This window comes from Rhizomucor pusillus (assembly GCF_041956525.1).
Source record: "Rhizomucor pusillus strain CBS 183.67 unplaced genomic scaffold VTP01scaffold_4, whole genome shotgun sequence".
NCBI classification, from domain to species: Eukaryota; Fungi; Mucoromycota; class Mucoromycetes; order Mucorales; family Lichtheimiaceae; genus Rhizomucor; species Rhizomucor pusillus.
The window spans coordinates 564985-587594 of NW_027192146.1; the positions used below are offsets into that span (position 1 = coordinate 564985).

A 22610-nucleotide genomic window follows, 5' to 3' on the forward strand; every position below is an offset into this window, starting at 1 on the left:
TCTTGTTTGTCGTGCAATTTTATGCTCCAAACGACAACTGTTTTAAAAAATACAGTAATAATTCTTTCGCCGCTTGCAGTCTGCAGGCATGTTTGACATGTGCGGACTGTGAATGGAAGCTTCTCGCGTTGCGAAAAAAAAACGTGCCAAACTTGCTTTTGAATGCCTTTACAAAGATGCAGAGCCCAATTCTTGTAATGAGTATGTTGTCTACCGAGATGCCTCTCCTACCGAGATTCTACTGTTGCTTACAAAAGTAACTTTCGAAACAGATACCAACATGGAGCGAGAGTCTGGCCGCAAGGCTCAGCTCTCCAACATTACTGCTGCAAAGGTAGAAGATGACACGCGTGAAAGATGCCAGGCACTGTGCTTAGAACTTGTCTTTTGGTTTAGACTGTAGCCGATGTCATTCGCACGTCTTTGGGACCGAGATCTATGCTCAAGATGCTTCTCGATCCCATGGGCGGCATCCTTCTGACCAATGATGGCAACGCAATCTTGCGTGAAATCGAGGTTGATCATCCCGCCGCCAAAAGTATGATTGAACTTTCCAGAACACAAGATGAAGAAGTCGGCGATGGTACCACCAGTGTCATCATTCTTGGTAAGCACTCGAGTTTAGAATATCCAGGAACGTTCTTAACACCTCCTGATATCATTGAAGCTGGTGAGGTCCTTGCGCAGGCGTTGCCGCACATCCAAAACAACGTACATCCAATTATCATTATCAGCGCTTACAAGAAGGCCTTGGAGGATGCATTGCAGATTGTAGAAGAAATCTCTATGCCTGTAGATGTCAACAACAACGAGGAGATGCTTTCATTGATCAAGTCTTCAATTGGCACAAAGTTCGTAAGCACTTGGAGCGATTTAATGTGCAAGCTTGCCTTGGATGCTGTTCGAACAGTCGCCATGGAAGAGGAAGGTACCGGTCGCCGTGAAGTGGATATTAAGCGATATGCTCGCGTTGAAAAGGTACTACGCATGAAACCCACTCTATTTGTAGAATGCATGCTAAAAATGTGACGCTAGATCCCTGGAGGCGAAATCGAAGAATCCCGAGTATTGGATGGCCTCATCTTGAACAAAGACGTTACCCATCCCAAGATGCGCCGACGCATCGAAAACCCTCGCATTGTCCTGTTGGATTGTCCATTGGAATATAAGAAGGGAGAATCGCAGACCAATATCGAAATCACCAAAGAAACTGATTGGAACCGGATACTGCAAATCGAAGAAGAGCAAGTCAAGGCCATGTGCGACAAGATCATTTCTGTCAAGCCTGATTTGGTCTTTACCGAAAAGGGTGTATCGGGTATGGCTTGTTTCATTTTTCATAGCAGGTTAGAGATAGCTGATTTCTCCGAATTTGGCTAGACTTGGCACAGCATTACTTTGTAAAGGCCGGCATCACTGCTATCCGTCGTGTACGCAAAACTGATAACAACCGTATCGCTCGCGCAGTAGGAGCTACCATTGTAAACCGCGTCGATGATTTGCGAGAAAGCGATGTCGGCACCAAGTGCGGTCTATTCCACATTGAAAAGATCGGTGATGAATACTTCACCTTCCTTACAAAGTGTGAGGATCCAAAGGCATGCTCCATCATTCTCCGCGGTCCCAGCAAAGATATCATTGCAGAAGTCGAGCGTAACTTGCAAGATGCCATGTGCGTCGCCCGCAACGTGTTCTTCAACGCCAAGCTCGCTCCAGGAGGTGGTGCCACAGAAATGGCGGTCTCTGTTAAACTCGAAGAGAATGCAAAACTTTTGCAAGGCATTGAGCAATGGCCATACCGCTCAGTGGCTGAAGCCATGGAGGTCATTCCCCGTACTTTGGTTCAAAACTGTGGTGGCAATGCTATCAAGACCTTGACACAGCTTCGAGCAAAACATGCAAACGGTGAACACACGTTTGGTATCGATGGTGAATCTGGAAAGATTGTAGATATGAAGGACTACGGTGTATGGGAACCAAATGCTGTCAAGGTGCAGACTATCAAGACCGCTATTGAGGTAGGAGATAAAGTTTAAACTTTGTAAGTTTAGCAACTAACCGCTGTCGTTTTAATTAGTCTGCATGTCTGCTTTTGAGAGTGGATGATATCGTGTCTGGTTTATCTAAAAACAAAAAGAATGAAGCTTAAACAAGAAAAAAGTAAAATTCCTGGTTTTGTCGATTCCAGCTCTAAAAAAAGCTCACCTAATTATATTGTCTCGAATTTATATTTGTGTGCCTGAAAAGCTTATTTTATACAGATAGAGAGAGATGATTCGCAAGTTTCAACTAATGCTGTGATGATAGCAGAGATATTGCTTTTTTTTGTTACTCAAATTCTGTTCGCGACGCCATGTACCATCCGGTATTTTAAAGCACCCTGGGCAAAGAAACTACATACAGTACGGCTGCTGGCCCTAAGAAGAAATAAACTTTTGTCTAAACACCGATGCTTCTCTCTTTCAGAAAAAAAAAAAAAATAAAATCATCGCATGTTGATCAGCTATGCCTTTCTGTACAGCACTGATACTCTCCAAGTATAAACAGTGCAGGAATGGTGTCGGCAGTCAGTTTTCTTGTCCACAGTCATGAGAAAAAGGGTTTGCAATGGAAGCGTGTGCGGTTGCACAGTTGAGACGGCGTTTGAAATGGGCAAGGGTTGTGAAAGTCTCAAAGCCTGCAACAATGCTGTCCCCATCTTTCCTCTTCTTCCTTTCAACTCTTTTTCTTTGTATCGTTTAAAGACACACAACCTCTCTTTTTACATCTTTTAAAAGCGCTGATTGCTTTTCGTTCCTTTCGTTTCTGGCATCCCAATGGAAAACGACATTGAAACATTGGAGCAACAAACGGCGCCTGAGAGTACTCGTGGTCTGTTTGACCCTCCCGAGCAAACCGTAAGTGGCCTTCCCGGCATGGGTGACGCACCTCTGTATGGAAACAAGATACAGAGGACAGGGTCTGCGTCTGCAGACGTGCGATCTTTACTCACCCTTCGCAATCTAGTCGCCGCCATCATCGTCAAGAAGTGCTGATAAACGTCGGTCTTTCCATGCGTTTGGCCCAACCGGCGAGGCGAGACATCCTCCTTCGCGACAACACCAACGCGGCCATCAACGAAGCAAGTCCGCCACCTTATCCGATATGGTGCCCAATCAGGGCGGTAGCCGCCGGAATACAAACTTTGGGTTACATACACTTGCTGAGGAAGAAGACAGCAGAGCGCACCACGATGAACAGTCTGTCACAGTTGATTCGCTTCAGGATATGATCAACACCTTAAAGTCTCTTCCACCATATAATGCAAAGGAAGAAATTGCTGGTGCTGGTGCTGGTGCTCCTTCTACTTCTGTCTCCACCGGTCGCCGAGGTAGCAGAAAGTCCTTGGGACCAACTGCGAGCTCCAGCAGCAACAGACGTCTCTCTCATGGCAGTGGCGCAAGCAACCGGAACAGCGGAATCGACATCCAGTCTCTTTTGCCTCTCCCGTCTGAAGCCAAGTCAACCGATCGTCGCCGCAGCAGTGTGATGCGCATGCGTGCCAGCAGCATCAGTGAGCAGGAGGAGGATGTTTATGTTTCTCGCGAGGCAGCATTGGCAGAAGCGGAAGCGAAATTGATGGGAACATACAGCAAACGAGCCAGCAACGAAGACGATACTTCCGACCAGCCGTTTGGTGATAGTCGACGTTTCTCTGACATGAGCGGATTCAATGGCAATATCTCTGGCAGCATCAGCACTGGCAAGCGCATGAGTTTGCAACTGCCTACTGTAACAGAGAACCAGCCGCTGGCTGAACCTCGATCCAATAGGCGTATCTCTTTTAATAAGCCGCTTAGCCTTGGCAACGATTCCAACAAGGTGATGAACAGAAGATCGTCGCAATACGACTGGAGAAGCAGTAAGTTCGGAGGACGACAAGTATTTAAAAGGACAAGCAACAATCGACTAAATTATTCATTTAATTACAGGTGGAAGCGCTGCACCTTCGCCTAGAACAGCTTCGTATCGCCATTCCTTCAACCTTGTTCCGTTTACTCCAACTCGCGTCAACTTCACTCGAGACGATGCAAACCCGCATCAGCGACGACCGCTATTTATTGCTCATTTGCCTTTCTCAGCCTTGACGCCGTTGTTCCGTTCCCGCCAGCTTGTGCGCGGCATGTTGCGTGTCAACAAACGTAACCGCAGCGACGCATATGTCTCGTGCGATGATCTGGATGCCGATATATATGTTTGTGGCTCGCGCGATCGCAACCGTGCCTTGGAAGGCGATGTCGTAGCCATCCGTTTGGTTGATGTCGAAAAGGTATTGCGAGAAAAGAAGGAGAAGGAAGAGGCCAAACTTGCACGCAACGGCGGCCAACCCAAGGTCCGTTTGCCTGACGAAGAGGATGAAAATGAAATTATATTTGGTGGCGACAGCGATGTGGATACCGTCAAACCCAAATACTGCGGTGTCGTTGTGGCCATTTTGGAGCGCGCTCAGAATCAGGTATTCTCCGGTACTCTGACCCTTATGCGTCCCAACAACAAGCGCGCCCAGGAAGAAAAGGCTGCAGAGGAGGCTCAGAAAGCGGAGACTGGACAGGCTCCCAAGAAGGAAGCACCCCGCATTGTATGGTTCAAGGCTACTGATAAACGAGTGCCACTCATTGCCATTCCTATCGAGCAAGCACCGGAAGACTTCGTCGAAAATCCAGAGAATTATGCAAATCGACTATTTGTGGTAAATTGAAATATCAAAAGTTGAACCCTTGAATCATAACGCTAAAAATCTTGCTTTGCAGGGATCTATCAAGCGTTGGCCTATCACATCTTTGCATCCTTTTGGCACTCTTGAGCGCGAACTAGGAAGAATTGAAGACTTGGATGTACAAACACAAGCTATTCTGGCAGATAATAATGTGACAGACACCGAGTTTTCTGAAGCTGTGCGACAATGTCTACCTTCCATCCCTTACGAGATCTCGGCAGAGGACTTGGAGGGCCGTCGCGAGATTACTGACGTTCGTATCTTCACACTGGCTGAAGCAGGTTCTAAAGGTGAGTCGTGATTGATGAATATTGACAATGACTGTAAGCTAACATTGAAAATGCAGTTCTGGACAATGCTATCTCCATTCAAAAGATCGGCGAAGATATTTATGATATTGGCATTCACGTCAGCGATGTCGCTCACTTTATCAAGCCTCACTCTCCTATGGATAAGGAAGCTCGTGCTCGTGCCGTGCGTGTCGAGTTAATCCACAAGTTTGTACCTATTTTGCCGACCGACTTGACCGAAAAGGTTACCAATCTGGTTGCAAACGAGAAGAGGTAAGTGACCATTACATTACGTTGCAGGCGACATGAGTACTAATGAAGTAATAGACTCGCCTTCTCAGTGGTTTACAAGATGAGCTCTGCAGGAAAAGTTTTGGACACCTGGTTTGGCAAAACCGTTATCACGTAAGTCTTCCTCCTATTCTGTGAAGCAAGGCGAGTCAATGTACCAATGGAATTTTTGATAGACCTTGCGCAAATGTTTCCTACGAAGATGCGCAGACTGTTATCAACAGTGGTACTTTGGACAGCGTTTCCGATGCTGCAATCCGGGAAGGCCTTGAGCAAGATATCCGTACATTGTACAGCATTGCGACACAGCTTCATGAGACACGATATGCCGAAGGCGGCATGTCCCAAATGCGACAGGAACTTGCCTTTGAATTCGGTGAAAAACACGAGCCCGTCAGCATTGCGATCGCCAAGAAGAAACCATCCCAAATTATCACAAAGGAGCTCTTCTTGATTGCCAATCAAAGTGTTGCTCAAAGGGTATCTAGCCACTTCCCTGAGCAAGCTCTTTTGCGTCGGCATGCGCCCCCGGATGCTCGCAAAATCGTAAGTGAAAGTGGCAAGATCACGCGGATTTTATTGATGAGTACATACTGATTTTCCATATTTCTTAACAGCGTGAACTCGAAGACTATGTCTCCCGATACCTCAACGTTCCTATCGATATATCCAGCGCAGGTGCCATTGAACGATCAATCGAGTCCATTCAAGACCCGACGCTTCGCAAAGCGTTGTCAGTTATGGTACTTAAGACAATGCAGCCACCAAAGTACTTCTGCACAGGCACTTTGGATATCCTGAAATATGGGCACTATGCACTTAATGCACCGCTATTCACACATTTCACTGCACCTTCAAGCCGGTTCTCTGATATCATTGTTCACCGACAGTTGGAAGCGACCCTTTCAGGAGGTAAGGCGCGAACCTATGTGCTCCATGAACCATTCAACTAATCGTTTGATCTTAGAAAAACGATTCTATTTGGATCGCGATACCGTTCAAAAGTTGGCTCAACACTGCAATGTCAAGAAGGAAGCTGCAATTTACGCTCGCGAGCAAAGTATCTCGATGTGGTTAGCCGTGTATCTGAACCAAAGAGGTATCAAACAGCCTGACTCAAACATTACGACTGTACGCAAGGAGGCTACGGTGGTTGCAGTGTTTGATCAATTCTTTGATATTATGATTCCCGAGCTCAATCTAGAGCGTCGTATCCACCTGGCCAACTTGCCTGTCTGGAGATCTGACTTCGATCGGGAGAAACGCGCACTGACGATGTACTGGAAGAAGGGAGTTGATACCACAACAGGCAAGCAGCATCCTTGGAGCCTATCTGACGATGAAGACGAGGAAGATATGGATGAGGAAGCAATTATAGCCGAGATGCAAGCCGAGACAAATGGCAAGGTGCAAAGAATGGTGGAATCCACGCAGTCTCAAACCAACGGCGTCGGATCTGAAACCTCGAAAACTCAAGAGACACAGCAGCCTCCAGTTATTCTTCCAGAAAAGACACGATCCACTAGCAAGCGAGCATCGATGCTTATGGAACGCCTTTCAGACAGCACAGCTTACCGTCCTGATCAAGCGTCTCAAACTATCATGGCCATGGATAAGATCCAAGTACTGGTATCCATCGAGATGGTGAAAACACCACCGCTTATCCGTGTATTGGGCGCCAACCCCTATGCATAAAAAAGCTTTTGCGTGTATTTTATACTTATCTTTTGGAATGTATACATTTTTTCTTCCCGTTCTGTTTACAATAGCGTATACCGTCTTTGAAAATAAATGAAGGATGCAGAGCCATCTAAACGTGGCAGTCGATACAAGAGTTTCCCTTAAATGTTATTCGAACAAGTTGGAACGGGCTAAGCCCCGAACCCATTGACGTTGCACAACCCATTCAGCAGGTTGTTTCTTCGCTATTTCTTATGACTGGAATGGAGCATGTGTCGATTTGGCTTCCTCCGGACCGGATACAGTATCGTCCTGGAGATACTTTGGAAGGAAGTGTAGTTCTTTCGCCGCGCCACGAACGCTTATCCAGCCTACGAATTGTTTGGAGTGGCCATGTCTGCACGCGCATCGGGCAAATGCAAGACAGCTGCGAATACTTCAAAGAAGTTTGGAGTCTCAAAGCAGCGGGCACGTTTGTCCGAGGCCATACGAGCGAGTCGATCGACCTGGTAGCTGACAAGGAACTCGTATACCCGTTTAAACTCAAAGTGCCTGAATCTGCTGATTTGCCTTCATCATTTGAGGTACCGCCCGCATAAAGAGATTGATTGCCGTGGACGAAGTTAGCATTAACGTCGAATTTCCGCAGATACGTGATGAAACGGCAGAAGCTCGTGTAGAATACCGGATCCGCATCATTATCAATGACCAGGAGCAACGACCGTCTGCGCAGGTTTTGGTGCCGATCCTGGCATTGCCTTACAACCATATGAATGCAACAGACCAACAAGCCAGCGAGGCTATATTTAAAGCTTTGGTTACCGATGAGACTGGTACTCAGAGGCAGTATCAGCCTGCAACCAAGATCACTGTCCCGTGTAAAGCTCGCGAACAAGGTAAAGACAAAAATAGTGGATAAATGCAACCAGTTGTAATTTAAGCGAGTTGGTTTTAGGCGATGTGATTCCATTTGTAGCACATATATGGCATGAATGCCCATACAGACGAAAACGTGGAATTGCCATTTCATTAATGAGAATATGTACTCTGACATGCGGAGAAAGGTAGAGTGTAAATTGTCAGTTAGGAAATGTACACTAATTCAAGATGTAAAGGACCAAGGTTATATCTGAGCAAGCATACGCGGTGCACGCGGATGTCAATCTATTAATGAAAACCGACTACTCTGTGCAGACGATATCGCAAAGTTTACCAATCCCAGTGGATGCCATACCAACCATCACCGTCGCCAGCGGACGTCTAGTGACTGTAGAGTACAAGGTTTGCATTCAAGTGCTCGTCCATCCCCATGCCATCTACAAACCTCTTACTGGAGGTCACTCGGAGCTCGGGTACATGTTCGTTGATACTCCCATACTGATCGATGCAGCTGCCGATGCACCTACTATGCGACCGCCATCCTATACGCTTCCAGAGATCACAGTTGCAGAGCCTGCAGAGGAAAAGAAGAGGAAAAAGCTGGGAATGAGCAGTATGTTTCGCCGAAAAAGTAGCAACTCGTCCTCCCATCAGCAGCAGCAAGCATCCGCCCAGTCCTCCTCCAAAAGCGGATCTTTTAGACATACGTTTTCTAACTTCAAACCAAAGAGTTCTCGATCATCAGCAAATTTGTCATCACCTCAAGCGAACTCGGCCGCCTCGTCGGTTACCAGTGTATCAACCACAGAAGATGCCCGAACTGCAACGTCCTCTCTCCCAAGCTCTGTTCGTCAGCAGAGCGAAGAGCACAAGCCATCTTCAACAGCAGCAAACAGTGAGCAATCAAAACCGACTGGAAATATCATATTTTTCGACATGTTTCCCGACTCTGATTCGGAGGAAGAGCTCGAGGCAATTAAACCTGATAAACGATATTCTAAAGTTGACAGCGAGCAACCGAGAGATACAGATAATATTCAGCCTTCTTCATCTTTAGAAGACAGCGACGACGACGACGATGAAGACGATGGTGATCTTTTGAGGGCAATGAGAAAACAAGAGAAACTGCGCCGGTCACAGAATACCAATGGAAACCTGCAACGTTGCTAAATATAATATCGATATTTAAAGTACTTGGCACCATAGAGGATACCACACGCTACCAAATAAACCTATTATCTCGTATCTGAATATCAGAACTTTTGCACTGGTAAACAGGTGCCCCCTAACCTCATCATAAAGTGCATTGTTGTCAAATACTCGGATAATGACGCGGTGAATATCTCTATCAATATATGACAATATTGGATAATACAAATACGAATGTAAATATTTGTAAAGTAGGTGATCTGGCAGCGAAAAGGGGGGAGAATTTGGGCGGTGGTGATGATGCTTCCCCGCTCTCCGCCTTTGACCAACACGTCTTGACAGCAATGAATCCGAACGTGAATCCACCCAATCAAGATGCACACAGGTTTTACCAACCTCACGTTGCACATAATATGAAGCAGCTGCAGTTCATTCGCTCGTGTTTCGCGGCCATTGCAGGATCAGCAGCGGGCATCCTCGGTCTGACGAACTGGAGCGGCTTCCTATTCTATGCCCTGAGCTGGACAATTCTTGCAACGATGCTCATCCTTATCAAGAGCCGTTCCCAGCCATCAAGATACTTTATGAATGGCTGGCGCGAATTGGTCGTGGATGGAGCACTTGGCGGTTTATTATCATATATCCTGTTCCATACCTTTTTGTACGGTCTTGTTCACCTGTATCAATAACAACACACGTTGCTACCACCATCGATTTACACAGCAGCAGCAGATGCAGATGACGGAGCTGTGACACAACTATTGTATACACACACGCAAGAGAGCAATTTTCCAAACTTTGCATAGCCAGCAGAAACACCCATTGCTACGAGTTCAGTCCTCTCTCCAAGTTACAACTCATTAAACCTTAAAACTATAGTTTAAAGACTCCAGCTTGTAATACTATTTCTATTGATAACTATGCCAGCACAGGCATCCAATCTCTAAATCTTGCAAACACAACAAAACTTTCTAGAGTGTGTATCAGCAAAATATGCATGCAAGATTCAGATCTCTGATTTCTGATGAAATGTGATACCTAGCAACAAATTACTGTGCAACTACTCTCTCCAGAGCTAGCTAGCCATTTGGAAAGATGATCATCCACCTCATCCTTCTGTTTTCGGCACGTGTCCCACGCTTTTGGAGCCGTTGCAATGTGTGTGGAACCGAAGAATAACCTGCGACTAAATTTAAAATAGACAGGAGGATATCCGTGAGGATCTCGGCCGAGAGATTTCTCAGGCATAGATTGAGGTCACGATAAGTGGGATAATCCACGATCACTGTAAGCATTTCGGAACGGAGTGGCCCTACATTTATGAGGGATGATTTTTCTATATTCCTTTTGCTTGCTTGACAGCAAAGGAGAGTAAGCTGCAACTGCTACATCTTATCGCATAGCATAAGCTTGTCAGACTGGAGATCTCGCTAGCAGGATAGTGTTCCAATTACTCGGAATGCGATTTCTCCGGCCTAAAATCTTGCTCCTTAATAGCATAATGTCAGCTGCAAATCCTTTAGAATGTGTGAGATAGCGCAAAACAGGAAAAGAATAAAGTTGCTTGACTCTGAAGGAGGCTGTGCGGCTAAACCTTGAATGGCTCGTAAACTTCCTTCCTTTCTTTACCAGGAATCGCTAAGGAGATTGAATCTATGCACATAACGGGCAAGAGCGGGCTTGTGGCAGGTTGGAACGTTCTATGACCATAATCTAGAGACAGTTACTAATCAGGGATACGTGGTCTGTCGTTGCAACTAACGAGCTCGTCGATATCATATACGACGAGAGATAAGACTATTTCTATTTTATGACTTGCGATGCTTGTATATAGTATCGAAAGATAATCTATGTCCCCGGATAGTATTGACTGTGTGTTCCACGAAGTATGATGGCCAAGAATATTTGAAAGCAGGGTACAATATCTTGAAGTACAAGGAATAACGGCTCACGAAGAGTGGACCTAAATTACGATGCTAGAGACGAGCTACGTGGTTCCAGCAAAGAAAAAAGAGAAGAACTCTCCAAACGGAATTGATTAGGTAACGAGGATGGATCGGGGAAAGACAGATCGATCTCTGTTGTATGCGTAGTGGATTATCGAGCTTATTCCGGATCTCCCATCATCGTTAAACCGGTCTTCGCGGGTAAAGAAAGGGGATAACGCCCGAGCGGTGTTTCACACGCAATGTGCCCCACAAGATAAAACAAGTTCCAGCCTCGAAATTATGCATGCTGCGCTGTCTGTGGGACCTTTGCTGCTGTCAATTATTGCATATGTATACTTTGATCTGTGAGATCGTTTGTTTGAAACAATACTTCTCAAACCAGAAGTTTGCCGCAACCATATCGATTATTTTATTTTTCAAGGAGTGAAAAAGAGAGACTTGCTACCGATTTATCTCTCTTTAAATGGTTCATCCTACCTGAACAAATATAAATGTTATGTTAACTAGATTCTGTAGTAGTGAAACACGAGTAAATGGTGATATCATCGATAATTATACTTTACGGACGGTTTTCTGCAATGCTATTGATGTTAATATTTGCTCAACAGTGTCTTGTTTTCGTTTTGCAAGGTTTTTGTTTTTGGGAGTTTTTACGTTAAAGATCGATTATATACGTGGTTGATCCAAGAATCTATGGAATTATGTCTCTCCCTCTCTCTCTTTATTTGTCATTCTTAGCGCTTGGTAATTAGTGTCAACTTTCAGACAATTATATCTCTCACAGTGACAACCAAGCACTGATGCCGTTAGCTGCGTAAAAGTATGGGAGCTGGCAACAATCAAGTCAACCAATCCAAATATGGAACTTTCAAATCCGGCCCACGGTCGTCAAGAAACCCTCTAAGCACAGATAAAATAATTTGTATCAATGGGAAAATATCTTATGCGGACGGAAAATTAAGGAAAGAGAGATCGCCTATCATCCACGACCATGACCACGCTGTCTAGCTACGATGCCTGTTGGGTTTGTTTTTGGGGGTGGGGACACAAGGAGAACGAAATGTAGCACAGGTACAGAGCGCGTCGGAATCTCATTGCGATCAGACCACCAACACGGAAAACGTATCGAGACGACGAAAGAAAGGTTGCACAATCGCTTCGGACGGACGGATCCTTGCTTACTATCTTTATTATGCTTTCTTTCCCACACTTGTAGTTTCTGGAAGTCTATCAAGGTCCTCATCGCAATTGAAGCCGCCAAAAACGTGCTGAGACTGCCAAATAACTTCCTTGTTATTTGACATATATAAATCTTTGCGTTTTGTTTCGTCTTAACCTCAAACTATTTCTTTCGTCTTTCCTCTTGTTCTTTTTCTTTCTCGTCTTGCATACCCCACCCTTCTCCAATGTCCGTTACACCATCTTTGCTCCTTTCTCACAGTCAGAGAAGTTGCAACAACGCTCTCTTCCGAGATATCGATACGGCACACCTCCTCATGCATACCTCTAAAGCTCTCTCCATTGACGACACCAGTTTAAACAAGCATTTTCCATCTCCTTCGACATCTTCCAACTCTGTTGCGAACGAGCATGAAAGTTTTTCCATCCCCTCGTCGCCCATGTCTCCTCCTTACAACAGCGATGCTCTTATCAAAGTACATCACAGCAACAGTGAATTGTATGAAACCAAGGCAAGTAAGCACAAGTTAGAGAAAACAGAAAAAAAAATAATCTTACTAAATTCCGTTTAGAGCGGCCAAGAGATTGAGCCATTTTTCCAGATAGCTGACTACGACGTGGAGGCACAGACTCCAGCGAGGTATGTTGAACAAACATTTACGTTTGGTTTGTTTGTTGTCAAGCATAACATGTAAATCTAGATCGTCTGAGGGGTCCCGAACCTGTGAGAGCGGGTATGCAAAAAATAATTTATGGGGAGCATAGTAAATTACAGTTTCGTAACATGAATTCTGTTAGCAATAGCAACGGCTACCAGATACGAGTGATTGGGGCGCCGGGAAAATCGCGCGTGGAGACTCAAATTAGGCTTTGTATCCAGTTGTTGAAAGCAGATGGGACTAAAGTGCCATCTTGGCCATACATTAAACTGCCAGATCGGCTTCTTTCTCGGTCACGATTAAAGAAGACTGTGCAAAAAGTATCTGCAGACGGCGGGCGGATGATGCTATCCGACGAGTCCAAACTGCTCTATCTTGATGCCAAAGTTGTATGTGCCTCAAAACCCGATCACTGTGTCAAAATGTGCGATGGTTGCATACAGCGAGAGGTAAGTTGAAACAAATAAAAACCGCCATTCGTGTGAGCCTATCGAAAACCAAACACGCACCCGCAATTGTAGCGCAAACGAGCCGAACGTTCCAAGAATGCTGGCAAACCAACAGAGCAACGCATACTCTCTGTCATTGACGACGTACCCGAAGAGGAGCGCGTCCTACTTTTCAATTGTGGACCGTATGTCAATTTTAGCTCAGGCGACGCCATCCTTCCGACGCGGATAACGTGCTACTGCCGGCACCACAGTGAGAAAATCGGGTTCTAGTACGTATCTAGCAAGTCAATGCACGTGGCTTCATATTCTTAATCATCTTATTCTCAGCATTCATTTTGAACTTCGGGACGCACAAGGCTCTATTGTCGGCATCGGCGATTCTCCGCCTATTTTGATTACTGACGATCACAAGAGTACTCAAAAGAAACGCTCGCGTTCACAGGATGAGGGCGCTTGTACCTTATTTTCAAAAAGATCAGCACCAATAACGCCCACGGCCTCCCGGCGAGGTTCTTTCTCCTCTGCAGCTGACGAAGGAAGCAAGCCAAACACACCGCTTTGTTCCGCTTGCGACGACGTTGTAACTCAAGCATTCATGGATCCCGTAACGTGCCCCGCTTTCCCTTCAATTCTCGACTCTTGCCTGCCAACGCCAGGTGAAGAACAACCAGATATCTTGGCAGCAACGGAGCACCAGCAGGTAACAACAGCGTTCAATCCACTTTTTACGGCGGCTGCGCCCCCTTTTCGGCACCCTCTGTCCGATGGCGATGTCCGTTCTCACATACCACAGCTGGAACGCCTTGTTCCTTCCCAAGGTCCAACGTATGGTGGCACCGAGGTCACCATCCTTGGTTCTGGCTTCCACAGCGGCTTGACCTGTCTTTTTGGCGAGCATCTTGCAACCACCGTCTACTGGAGCCCAAACACCCTAGTGTGCATATTACCACCCATGACTCATCCAGGCCCAGTTGTCGTCTCCTTCAAGGAACATCCCATAATCTTGGATGGACAGGACGTTCCATTATTTACTTACTATGACGTGAACGACCAAGCGCTGTTGGAACTTGCTTTACAAGTCGTCGGCATGAAAACGACTGGAAAATTACAAGACGCGAAAACAGTTGCAATGAACATTGTTCAGGGCGACAATGCATACGCAACCATGTCATCGACAAATATCAATGCGTACCATCAGCAGTACCGGGAACATCAACAGCATATCAACAATAGCAACAATAGCATTAGCAATCATGGAAGCATATGTAGTAACAATAGTAAAAATAGCAGCAGCAGTAACAACAACAACAACAACAACAACAACAACAGCAGCAGCAGCAGCAGCAGCAGCAATTGTAGTAGCAGCAGTAGTAACAGCACCTCCGATTTGGATATGGCATCTCCCTTCCCTTGGAAGCATCATCAAAACCAGTAACCCCAACGCAAACAGCAACAGCACAGCGACGTTAGCAGCCACTTTTTGTAATTTTTGTTTCCCTTTGTATACGCAACTATGCCTTGTCCAATATATCACGCAATACATTACAATCATCCCACGCACAACACAACGATGCACACACAAACGCGCACATTTACACACCCAGCATGCTCCCAAGCAGAGAAAGAAAAAAGTACTAGTAGTAGTAAATGTACATTCCTTTGTGTTTTTGACCGTAAATTCCATGTATACTTGCGATCTTTCTTCAAAAGCAATCTAAACCGAAAAGAAAAAGGTATCTATCTATGTTGAGAGTTGCGGAGAGCCGGGCTTGATCTCATCCACTTGTGTGAAAACAAACGAGATGATAGTGGCAGTGAGCTGGGTCCTGCAATACAGTATCAATGCATACTACCCGGTCAAAGGATGTTCTGTCTCTCTATCTCGATATTTTATGTATTGTATTTACCAACTCGGCGCACTTTCCTGAGGTGGATGAATGAAATGCCGATCCTTTTGATTGATGATTTCTGTACCTGGTGCATGCACCAGATCTCTTTCCTTTTTTGCAGCCATCCATGGTACATGGACGATACTGAGCGATCGAGCTATGCTGTTGGCAATTTGACGTGTCACATTCTTCCTGGTGGACATGCGCGCGAGTACATTTACCACGCCAACGTGTCATTGCTAAACTGGACGGATCTCGTTTATGTTTCGCTGGTTTCCGGTCTCTTTCGGCTGGTGGTAAGTATTCGCATACAATATGCACACTGTCGATTAACTGACTACGAATGAAAAGAATACTTAATGTGGTTTTTTCTAACTAGCTGCTTCCATACTTTGATTCCACCGAATATCTCCTCTACGTATACTGCATCCTCATCGTTTTAATTTGGATTTGGATCAAGCACCATGTTGTAAAATATGGCAAGTGTCTAAACCAAAAGATAACGAGAGAGGGGAAAGGGGGCAACTGAGAATAACATTAAATTTCTAGAGAGTATCCTGGCTGTACGTGACATTGGTGTTCAGGTACAAACAGTCTATCTCCTAGGCAGAAGGGAGTCGCTGTTTATAGACAGACACAAAATCGACGATATCATCATCAATGAAGGAATCACCATGTGGCAGATCAAGTCTTATCTAGCTATCCTGGTGAAAGAACAAGATCGCATGATAGTTGTCTTTCAAGTAAGTAATCAACATGCAACACCCAAAATGATCAAGCAACTCAAACACGAAGAAAAACAAAGAATTTGTTGCCGCGATTGCGGCCGGTCTTGTTGGAAGTTTATAACGGCACAAGGTCTATCCTATTTCCGCACGCAGCTGGCCTGAATGCAATAAAGCAGAATAGTGCATAATTTTCATCATGATGAAAGGATGGGATAGGCAAAAGTGGGTAAAGATAAAGAGGAAGTTGCAATTAGGAATAACCGATGGATAGATCATTGAGTGCGACACACACTGCAGCTTTGTGATGGCCATTGTACTGCCGAATGGTTTCTCCTTGAGAAAGCTCCCAAAGTCGTGCTACGTGATCGGAAGAAGCTGTTCCGTACAAAGCCGGTTTTTCTCAGTATCTCCTTGAAAGCGTAAAGTGGTGATAATAGGACTTACCTGTTACCAGATATGCCGAATCGGCAGAGAATGCACAGTCCCATACCCACCGCTGATGACCCGTCAGCGTGAGTGCCAGTTTAAAGTCTTTTTCGGTGTCCCATATCTTTACGGTCTTGTCAGCCGAGCAAGTTGCCAACAGTCTGCAAAGTATGTTAGCTGATATGCCCGTTGCTCTAAAAGGCCTAGTCAAACTTACTTGGTATCCGGGCTAAGTACACAGCGAACGATATAGTCGTTGTGTGCTTGGAACTTTTTTACAGGCACGATATCTGCATCGTCAGAGCATGTACTGGACATGCGCCATACATAGCACATTCCCTGTATACGAGTGGTCGTTAGCGATTGACGACAAGCTTTCATTCATTTTCTATCATTTACCTTATTATTTGCAGCAACCAACATGGATCCATCCGAGGCTACGGTAACCGAACGCATTGGTACACCTTCTTCCGGTACCTTTTTGGATTTTTCTTGTCAGGATTCCCTTTCATCTACTACCACGCGTCACACGGGAATACTTGCCAGTGCGTGTGTGCAAGCATGCGCTGCCAAATCCCAGATTTTAACTGCACCGTTCTGATCGCAGGTTATAAGTTCGCCTTGGTTAGCGTGCATCACGGCATCGTTGATAGCTGCCCCGTTATCAAAATTCCGCGTGGCGACCGGATTTGCTTTTGATCTTGGACATCTGTGCGTGAGACTTTGCTGCTCTGTCGATATTCTACACGTATGTTGCATACCTAGTATCCCAAATCTTCAAGTGCCCGTCTTCACTCGCAGTAAACATCCATCGTCCTTCCCCATGGAATCCAGTCGCTGTGATGTTGCCTGTGTGATCTCCAAATACAACAAACTATCATATACACACGTGTCAGCTTTCATCACTGTAGTTATTCCTTTTTTGACGCAAGGCTTACAGGGTTCTCATTGGTGCTGTTAATATCATATAACCGGACTGAATGGTTGCCTGCATATTTTTTTGAATGATATGCATAAAGAAAGGGCATCAACAGCAACTCGGGCTTTACCTGCCGCAGCTAGGATTGTCTTATCCGGCGATATACATAGACGATTTACTTGCTGGCTTGACTGTGTGAGCTTTCGTGAATGCTACCGTCCACGCTTTCGATCATGAATTACCGAATCAGGGTGCTTAATGGTGCGCGAGCAAATGCCACTGAGAGCTTCCCAAAATCGAATAGTATTGTCGTAACCGGCTGTAACGAGAATCACCGAATGACTGTCGTTCTGAAGTGGTTGCTGCTGCTGCTGCTGTTGCTGTGAATAGTATTGTTCTTGACTCTGCTCAGTCGCCATAACCCAAAAAGCTAAAGAGGTCGTCGGAGACAGGGTTGATGGACCTAATGCTTCATTGATCTCCAGAAGACTCGAGAAAGCATGAAGTTTATTCAATTATCACAACAATAATTTATATGTGCAGATATGAATAGATCATAAATTCAATTGAGCGAAATTAACAAAGACAAGGCCCTGCCCACGAAGCAACAGTGTGGTATCTCTGTGGATGTTGTTCAACAAATGAGTGAACGCGGGTATTTCGCCTTTGCTCCATTCATCGTAGAAGCAGCCGATAGCCGCGTGAGTCGTAGCATTGTTGTAATACTCGACACTCCAGTCAATCCGGTCTCCATAATTGGTAGAGTAAGTCAAAAGCGAGCCGATCTTGGTGTCCTGTTCAGTTTCTAAGCCGTTCACTCGGGCCTTGATTATGTGGTCGGACGAGTATCCAGGTGCATCGAAATGGACACGGCATAGCAGAGAGTTCTTTGCCGCCATCGACACGTCTACACGACATACATTGTACTTGCATTCCTTGCCCACAATATTTACATCCATCTCATTCGCATTCTGGGCATAAAGCGGGAGTTTATCTGTTTGGTAGTGGCATGCAGTCTGATACTTCTTAAAAGGCTCGCAATTGATGGTTCTCGCTTCCTCATCCGTAAGAGCCGGATACAGAGAGGATGGAACACCGGCAGCTCCAATCACTGTAACGGTGGAAAGAGGCTGGGTAGCATTGTACTCTTGCCTAAAGATCAATTTGTTGGGAGACCATCCTGAAGTGAAAGGTGGTAGGACAGCGCAGACAGCAAGCAGGACGACGAAAACCGACACGCTCAAGGTTACTAAATACCCACGACTACCAGCGTAATTCATCCACGGCAGCAACTGCAAAGCGATAAGCAGGATGGTAACAGCTTCAAGAGCGTACACTAAATGATGGTCGCATTGGTAAGTTCATACTTTGCTACACATTCTCAGTAAAATAGGACTGTACCTGCAGCTTCTGGGGTTCCATCTGCAGTTGCATGGCGCATCGAATCCATAGTTAAGAAAGTGTAGTCGATCAAGACAAGGATTGGAATAACCAGCTGCGTGATTGCAGTTAGCGGCAGGCGTAATTTACTGTCCTTGGAAATAGCGTGATAAAGGACTGCGCCCAATACGTTCCCAAGGAAACCGAAAATCGCATAGTAGAGTACACCGATCTGTTTAAATCCTAAAGCAGTAGCTGCTACAACGATGAGCCACCAGAAAGCTGTTACACCGTAGAAATTTGTCTCTGGCGGTGAAAGCTTTTCGCGCACAGGCTTGATCAGCGAACATGCCCACTGAGAAAAATTCACACCGGCAATAGCTGCTGCAAGCATATATAAACCAACAGCATATGCATTACCATAGGTGACCTGTGTATCAGTATCCAATTAGTCTCGAAGTGAAATTGGTAAAGGTCGTATTGGTATTACCTTGGGATTAATTTTAATCATAATGGCCGCTGCAGCTATTACAAACAATGCCGAAAGAATAAAGGCTACAAAAGCTGTCGTGAGCCCGTACAACACCAATCCTGCACGACAAGCAACCGTCTTTAAATTCTTTTCCGAGGTAAAGAATGTCCACACTGCTGCAATGAGCGGCACGAATACTAAAGATAAGATATTCACCGTGTTCACGGCTGGGAACCCATTGGCAAACATTATGCGACCAAGAATATCGAAATTGACCATCTTGCGTTCATGCTCCTTGGAGAGGATACCATCAGCTTGATCCACAGCGCGAACAGCTGCAAGGACCATCTGTCCCATATGCTGCACCGCCTCGGGTGTAGTATACTCTAAAGTGTCTCTCGGAGTATGGTAATGAGAACGTGGGTTATAAAATGCAATATCCAGACCGGGTACACCGAGCTTCTCCAGTATCGTATAATCGGTGTCGCTGATTATTGAAATCGCAGCAAAGTCTCGGTGTCAATATATAAAACAGGGTTACCTCTTAAGAAGTTGCAGTTTGAACATGTCATTGCCAAGAGGAGTCGAGTGCACTAGAGGAGCATGTTTTGCAAGCAGCTGAGCAGTTTCCAGACTGCTACATCGGAAAAGTATTGCACGTCCACCAGCACCAGCGCCCTCTACGGAACTATAATTAGCAAGAATGCCGTCTGATCCAAATAATCTCTATTGTACCAAGATTGAAGAAGAGCTTGACTGTGGGGAACCATGAATGTTTGACAAAATGCTTTGCTCCAACCAGACCTCCTTCCTCAAAATTGTTGAACAGGAATATAATTGTGTTCTGTGGAGGATGCTTCACAAAATAGCGCAAGAGCTCAAGCTCCACCGCAACACCCATACCATCGTCTGTGACACCATGACTGGTGGGAACACTGTCTACAAAGGCCAAAAAACTCTTACATAAGACCGACGAATCAATGCTTTTACCCCGACAGCTTACCATAATGAGCATTGATTAAAAGCGCTTCCTCGATATTGGACTTTGATCCGTGTATTCGGACCATGACATTGCGAGACTCGGCAAAAAGGAGCTCGTCTGTAGTAACAAGAATCAATACTGCTACATATGACATGCGTCCAAACAAAGGAAAAAAGGGAATCTTTACTATCGTTAAACCAGTTTTGCTGGAATATAGCGGATATACTGTCATTGGCAACGACATCGACTCGAATGCCGTTCATTGCGGCCTCGACCTGGAACTCCTTTGCTAGACTAACGAGCCAATCCTTGACAATGATGTTTCCACGGGAATTGACAGAGTGGGGCTCAGTCAACTTGGATAAATATTCATCGTATGCATGCTGGCCGGCAAACCCATCCGCTGCCACAGCTGCAGTGTCAGAAAGAGCCGGTGGAAGTGGAGTACGTATGCCATAGGCAACAATCGAGAGAAGAATTAAGGATCCAAAAAGGAGGAAATACCCGAGCGTTGTTGCTCTCTTTGTGGCGCCGAAACTAGCTCGAGACGCCGGTTCTGGATACTGACGTTGCAACAGAGGTGTCTGCTCAGTGACGTCCGGGCGATCCACCATTGCGTACGAAATGGAAGTGAGAGTGGAGGAAGAAAGCTATACACGCGTCCATGTGGGCGCGAGAAATTGTTTAAATACGGCAAAACTGTTCCTCCGTATGTGACACAAGCATTGTTTCTTCACTGCATGTCAACAATATGTTCATGCTAACCGCCAAGTGTAATAAATACAAAGTGCATGGCCGAGGGTAGACAGTTACTGTTATTCTCACAGATTTTGATAACATTGCGTAGAGGATGACATCGAGGATATACCGTTTTGTATTCGCAATCTTGACAAGCTTATTTATTCCCACAAGAATATCTATACTCGATATATGTATATCAGAAAAATTTATCTATTCTATGTCTAAAATTGACTTGGAGGGTTCCAACGTGGAAGGTAAAGGATTCAGATCCGGTGGAACAAACTGCTTACGAGCTGTATCGGTCTTGAGCAGCACTGATGAGTAGTACTTGTGGATAGTATTTCTGCTTGTCAGGATGGGAAACGATTCGAGAAATTCAAAGAAATCCTCTTCGTCCTGTGTATTTGCATCGTATGACTTTATGGCGAGATCAACGAGATAAATGTAAAAAGTCGTAATTGTTTCGTGGTATATCAAATTTTTGGAAGGGTTCATTTCGAAATGTCTGCGGATGGACTCCTTGATAACCGGCTCTGCCTTTTCCTTTCCGAGCTCTCGCAGATAATTCCATGCCATTCTGATATGTGCTCTGTGCGTCCATAATTTTGGATCCATTGAATCCTCAAATGCCTTCATGAACACTTGTTCTCCTACACTTCGATAGCGACGATCGTGGTACAGCAGTGGTTGGGCTTCTTCACGCCGTCCATATTTGCCACCTACACCCTGGTCAACCTTGACTACACGGGTAATCCAAAGCTCGTGATCGCCTAGTTTCAACACCTGTTGCACTTTGCAGTGCATAGAGCCAAGAGTTCCCATCAGTACGGGGAGTCCAGTCGATGGATCGTCGTAAAATGGGATATCTTTGAATTGATCAGTCTTGTTGGGCGAAGAAAACGCGACTGACTGCTGCACCTGGTCGTGGGAGAGCATATTGATCACCATTCCGCCAGCTGAATGCAGCAAGTCTGAAGCCCTTGACGGCACTCGCACGCAGAATGATACTAACGGTTCAGGTTGCAAAGTGATTGGCGTAAAGGAAGACACAGTAACACCGCGTCGCATATTTTTGTCTGCTGTGGTGACAACGACCACAGGCTGTGGAAGTTTTCGCATGACAAGTCGAACTTGCTCTGGAAGTGCCTTATCATGATAAAATCGTATTGCTCGCGTCAAGTCATTTGCATGTAGCGATCGTCGACAGTGACGGCTTGCCCAGAACATTTTTGGTTTGAACAAGCGACTGACTACGACTCTGTATGCACTGACGTCGAAACTGCGCTCCACAGCTGGGGAGAAGCTGATACAATGGTTCATATCGGATGAAGGGCTGATCCATTTTTCAGGCAGTGTCAAGTATTTCTAAAGGAAAAGCTTACACTTGCGTGTGCGGATGATAAGTTTATTTAAACTGGGAGAGGGCTCCAAAATGGAAAGCAATCCCAAACGGATTGTCGCCACCAGGGACTACAGGTTTTTCAAAAATTGTTGGCGCATTAATCCACAATGTGGATTTGCACATTTATCGATTTATTTTATAACAAAGCATCACAAGAAAATGGTTAGATCGGCAACGCAAAAGAGATCTTTTGCTTCATCGTACTCCAGTAGATGGAACTATTTATTCACATTTAGGACATTTTGGTGACGGCATTGCTGACTGTATGGTCTCCTGATACCTTTTATCAAAGAAACACGTGACAACTTATCAATCACAATGATATTAAAATAACAATACAAAAGTAACAACCATGTTTTAAAATCCTGAAAAGTCTAGAAAAGCCCG

The 22610-nt window shown here is 45.3% G+C and overlaps 9 protein-coding genes across 9 annotated transcripts; 6 read left to right on the forward strand and 3 right to left on the reverse strand.

The window, feature by feature from the left end:
• Nucleotides 1-176: 176 nt before the first annotated feature.
• VTP01DRAFT_7525 (uncharacterized protein) lies at nucleotides 177-2149 on the forward strand (the record flags this gene model as incomplete). The annotated part of the gene is made up of 7 exons (XM_069386546.1): nucleotides 177-201; nucleotides 273-334; nucleotides 397-607; nucleotides 668-978; nucleotides 1036-1318; nucleotides 1381-2018; nucleotides 2078-2149. 7 exons carry the CDS (start codon nucleotides 177-179, stop codon nucleotides 2147-2149), a joined length of 1602 nt encoding a protein of 533 aa, XP_069241990.1.
• Nucleotides 2150-2816: 667 nt separating this feature from the next.
• On the forward strand, nucleotides 2817-7032 carry VTP01DRAFT_7526 (uncharacterized protein; the record flags this gene model as incomplete). Its single annotated transcript, XM_069386547.1, has 9 exons — nucleotides 2817-2897; nucleotides 3007-3901; nucleotides 3972-4729; nucleotides 4791-5046; nucleotides 5103-5319; nucleotides 5374-5451; nucleotides 5514-5883; nucleotides 5955-6249; nucleotides 6305-7032. The coding sequence occupies 9 exons, from the start codon at nucleotides 2817-2819 to the stop codon at nucleotides 7030-7032; spliced, it is 3678 nt and encodes a 1225-aa protein (XP_069241991.1).
• A 239-nt stretch (nucleotides 7033-7271) lies between these two features.
• VTP01DRAFT_7527 (uncharacterized protein) lies at nucleotides 7272-9066 on the forward strand (the record flags this gene model as incomplete). The annotated part of the gene is made up of 4 exons (XM_069386548.1): nucleotides 7272-7601; nucleotides 7667-7913; nucleotides 7973-8081; nucleotides 8133-9066. 4 exons carry the CDS (start codon nucleotides 7272-7274, stop codon nucleotides 9064-9066), a joined length of 1620 nt encoding a protein of 539 aa, XP_069241992.1.
• A 323-nt stretch (nucleotides 9067-9389) lies between these two features.
• VTP01DRAFT_7528 (uncharacterized protein) lies at nucleotides 9390-9734 on the forward strand (the record flags this gene model as incomplete). Its single annotated transcript, XM_069386549.1, has 1 exon — nucleotides 9390-9734. The coding sequence occupies one exon, from the start codon at nucleotides 9390-9392 to the stop codon at nucleotides 9732-9734; it is 345 nt and encodes a 114-aa protein (XP_069241993.1).
• A 2666-nt stretch (nucleotides 9735-12400) lies between these two features.
• Nucleotides 12401-14719, forward strand: VTP01DRAFT_7529 (uncharacterized protein; the record flags this gene model as incomplete). Its single annotated transcript, XM_069386550.1, has 6 exons — nucleotides 12401-12685; nucleotides 12746-12813; nucleotides 12875-12907; nucleotides 12972-13281; nucleotides 13354-13553; nucleotides 13612-14719. 6 exons carry the CDS (start codon nucleotides 12401-12403, stop codon nucleotides 14717-14719), a joined length of 2004 nt encoding a protein of 667 aa, XP_069241994.1.
• A 588-nt stretch (nucleotides 14720-15307) lies between these two features.
• On the forward strand, nucleotides 15308-16089 carry VTP01DRAFT_7530 (uncharacterized protein; the record flags this gene model as incomplete). The annotated part of the gene is made up of 4 exons (XM_069386552.1): nucleotides 15308-15469; nucleotides 15553-15652; nucleotides 15723-15916; nucleotides 15979-16089. 4 exons carry the CDS (start codon nucleotides 15308-15310, stop codon nucleotides 16087-16089), a joined length of 567 nt encoding a protein of 188 aa, XP_069241995.1.
• Nucleotides 16090-16151: 62 nt separating this feature from the next.
• On the reverse strand, nucleotides 16152-17665 carry VTP01DRAFT_7531 (uncharacterized protein; the record flags this gene model as incomplete). The annotated part of the gene is made up of 9 exons (XM_069386553.1): nucleotides 16152-16276; nucleotides 16346-16488; nucleotides 16545-16666; nucleotides 16727-16804; nucleotides 16871-17027; nucleotides 17089-17201; nucleotides 17266-17315; nucleotides 17377-17428; nucleotides 17489-17665. The coding sequence occupies 9 exons, from the start codon at nucleotides 17663-17665 to the stop codon at nucleotides 16152-16154; spliced, it is 1017 nt and encodes a 338-aa protein (XP_069241996.1).
• A 135-nt stretch (nucleotides 17666-17800) lies between these two features.
• Nucleotides 17801-20694, reverse strand: VTP01DRAFT_7532 (uncharacterized protein; the record flags this gene model as incomplete). The annotated part of the gene is made up of 7 exons (XM_069386554.1): nucleotides 17801-18582; nucleotides 18648-19056; nucleotides 19117-19585; nucleotides 19640-19778; nucleotides 19834-20037; nucleotides 20102-20197; nucleotides 20268-20694. The coding sequence occupies 7 exons, from the start codon at nucleotides 20692-20694 to the stop codon at nucleotides 17801-17803; spliced, it is 2526 nt and encodes an 841-aa protein (XP_069241997.1).
• A 337-nt stretch (nucleotides 20695-21031) lies between these two features.
• VTP01DRAFT_7533 (uncharacterized protein) lies at nucleotides 21032-22141 on the reverse strand (the record flags this gene model as incomplete). The annotated part of the gene is made up of 1 exon (XM_069386555.1): nucleotides 21032-22141. The coding sequence occupies one exon, from the start codon at nucleotides 22139-22141 to the stop codon at nucleotides 21032-21034; it is 1110 nt and encodes a 369-aa protein (XP_069241998.1).
• Nucleotides 22142-22610: the final 469 nt, after the last annotated feature.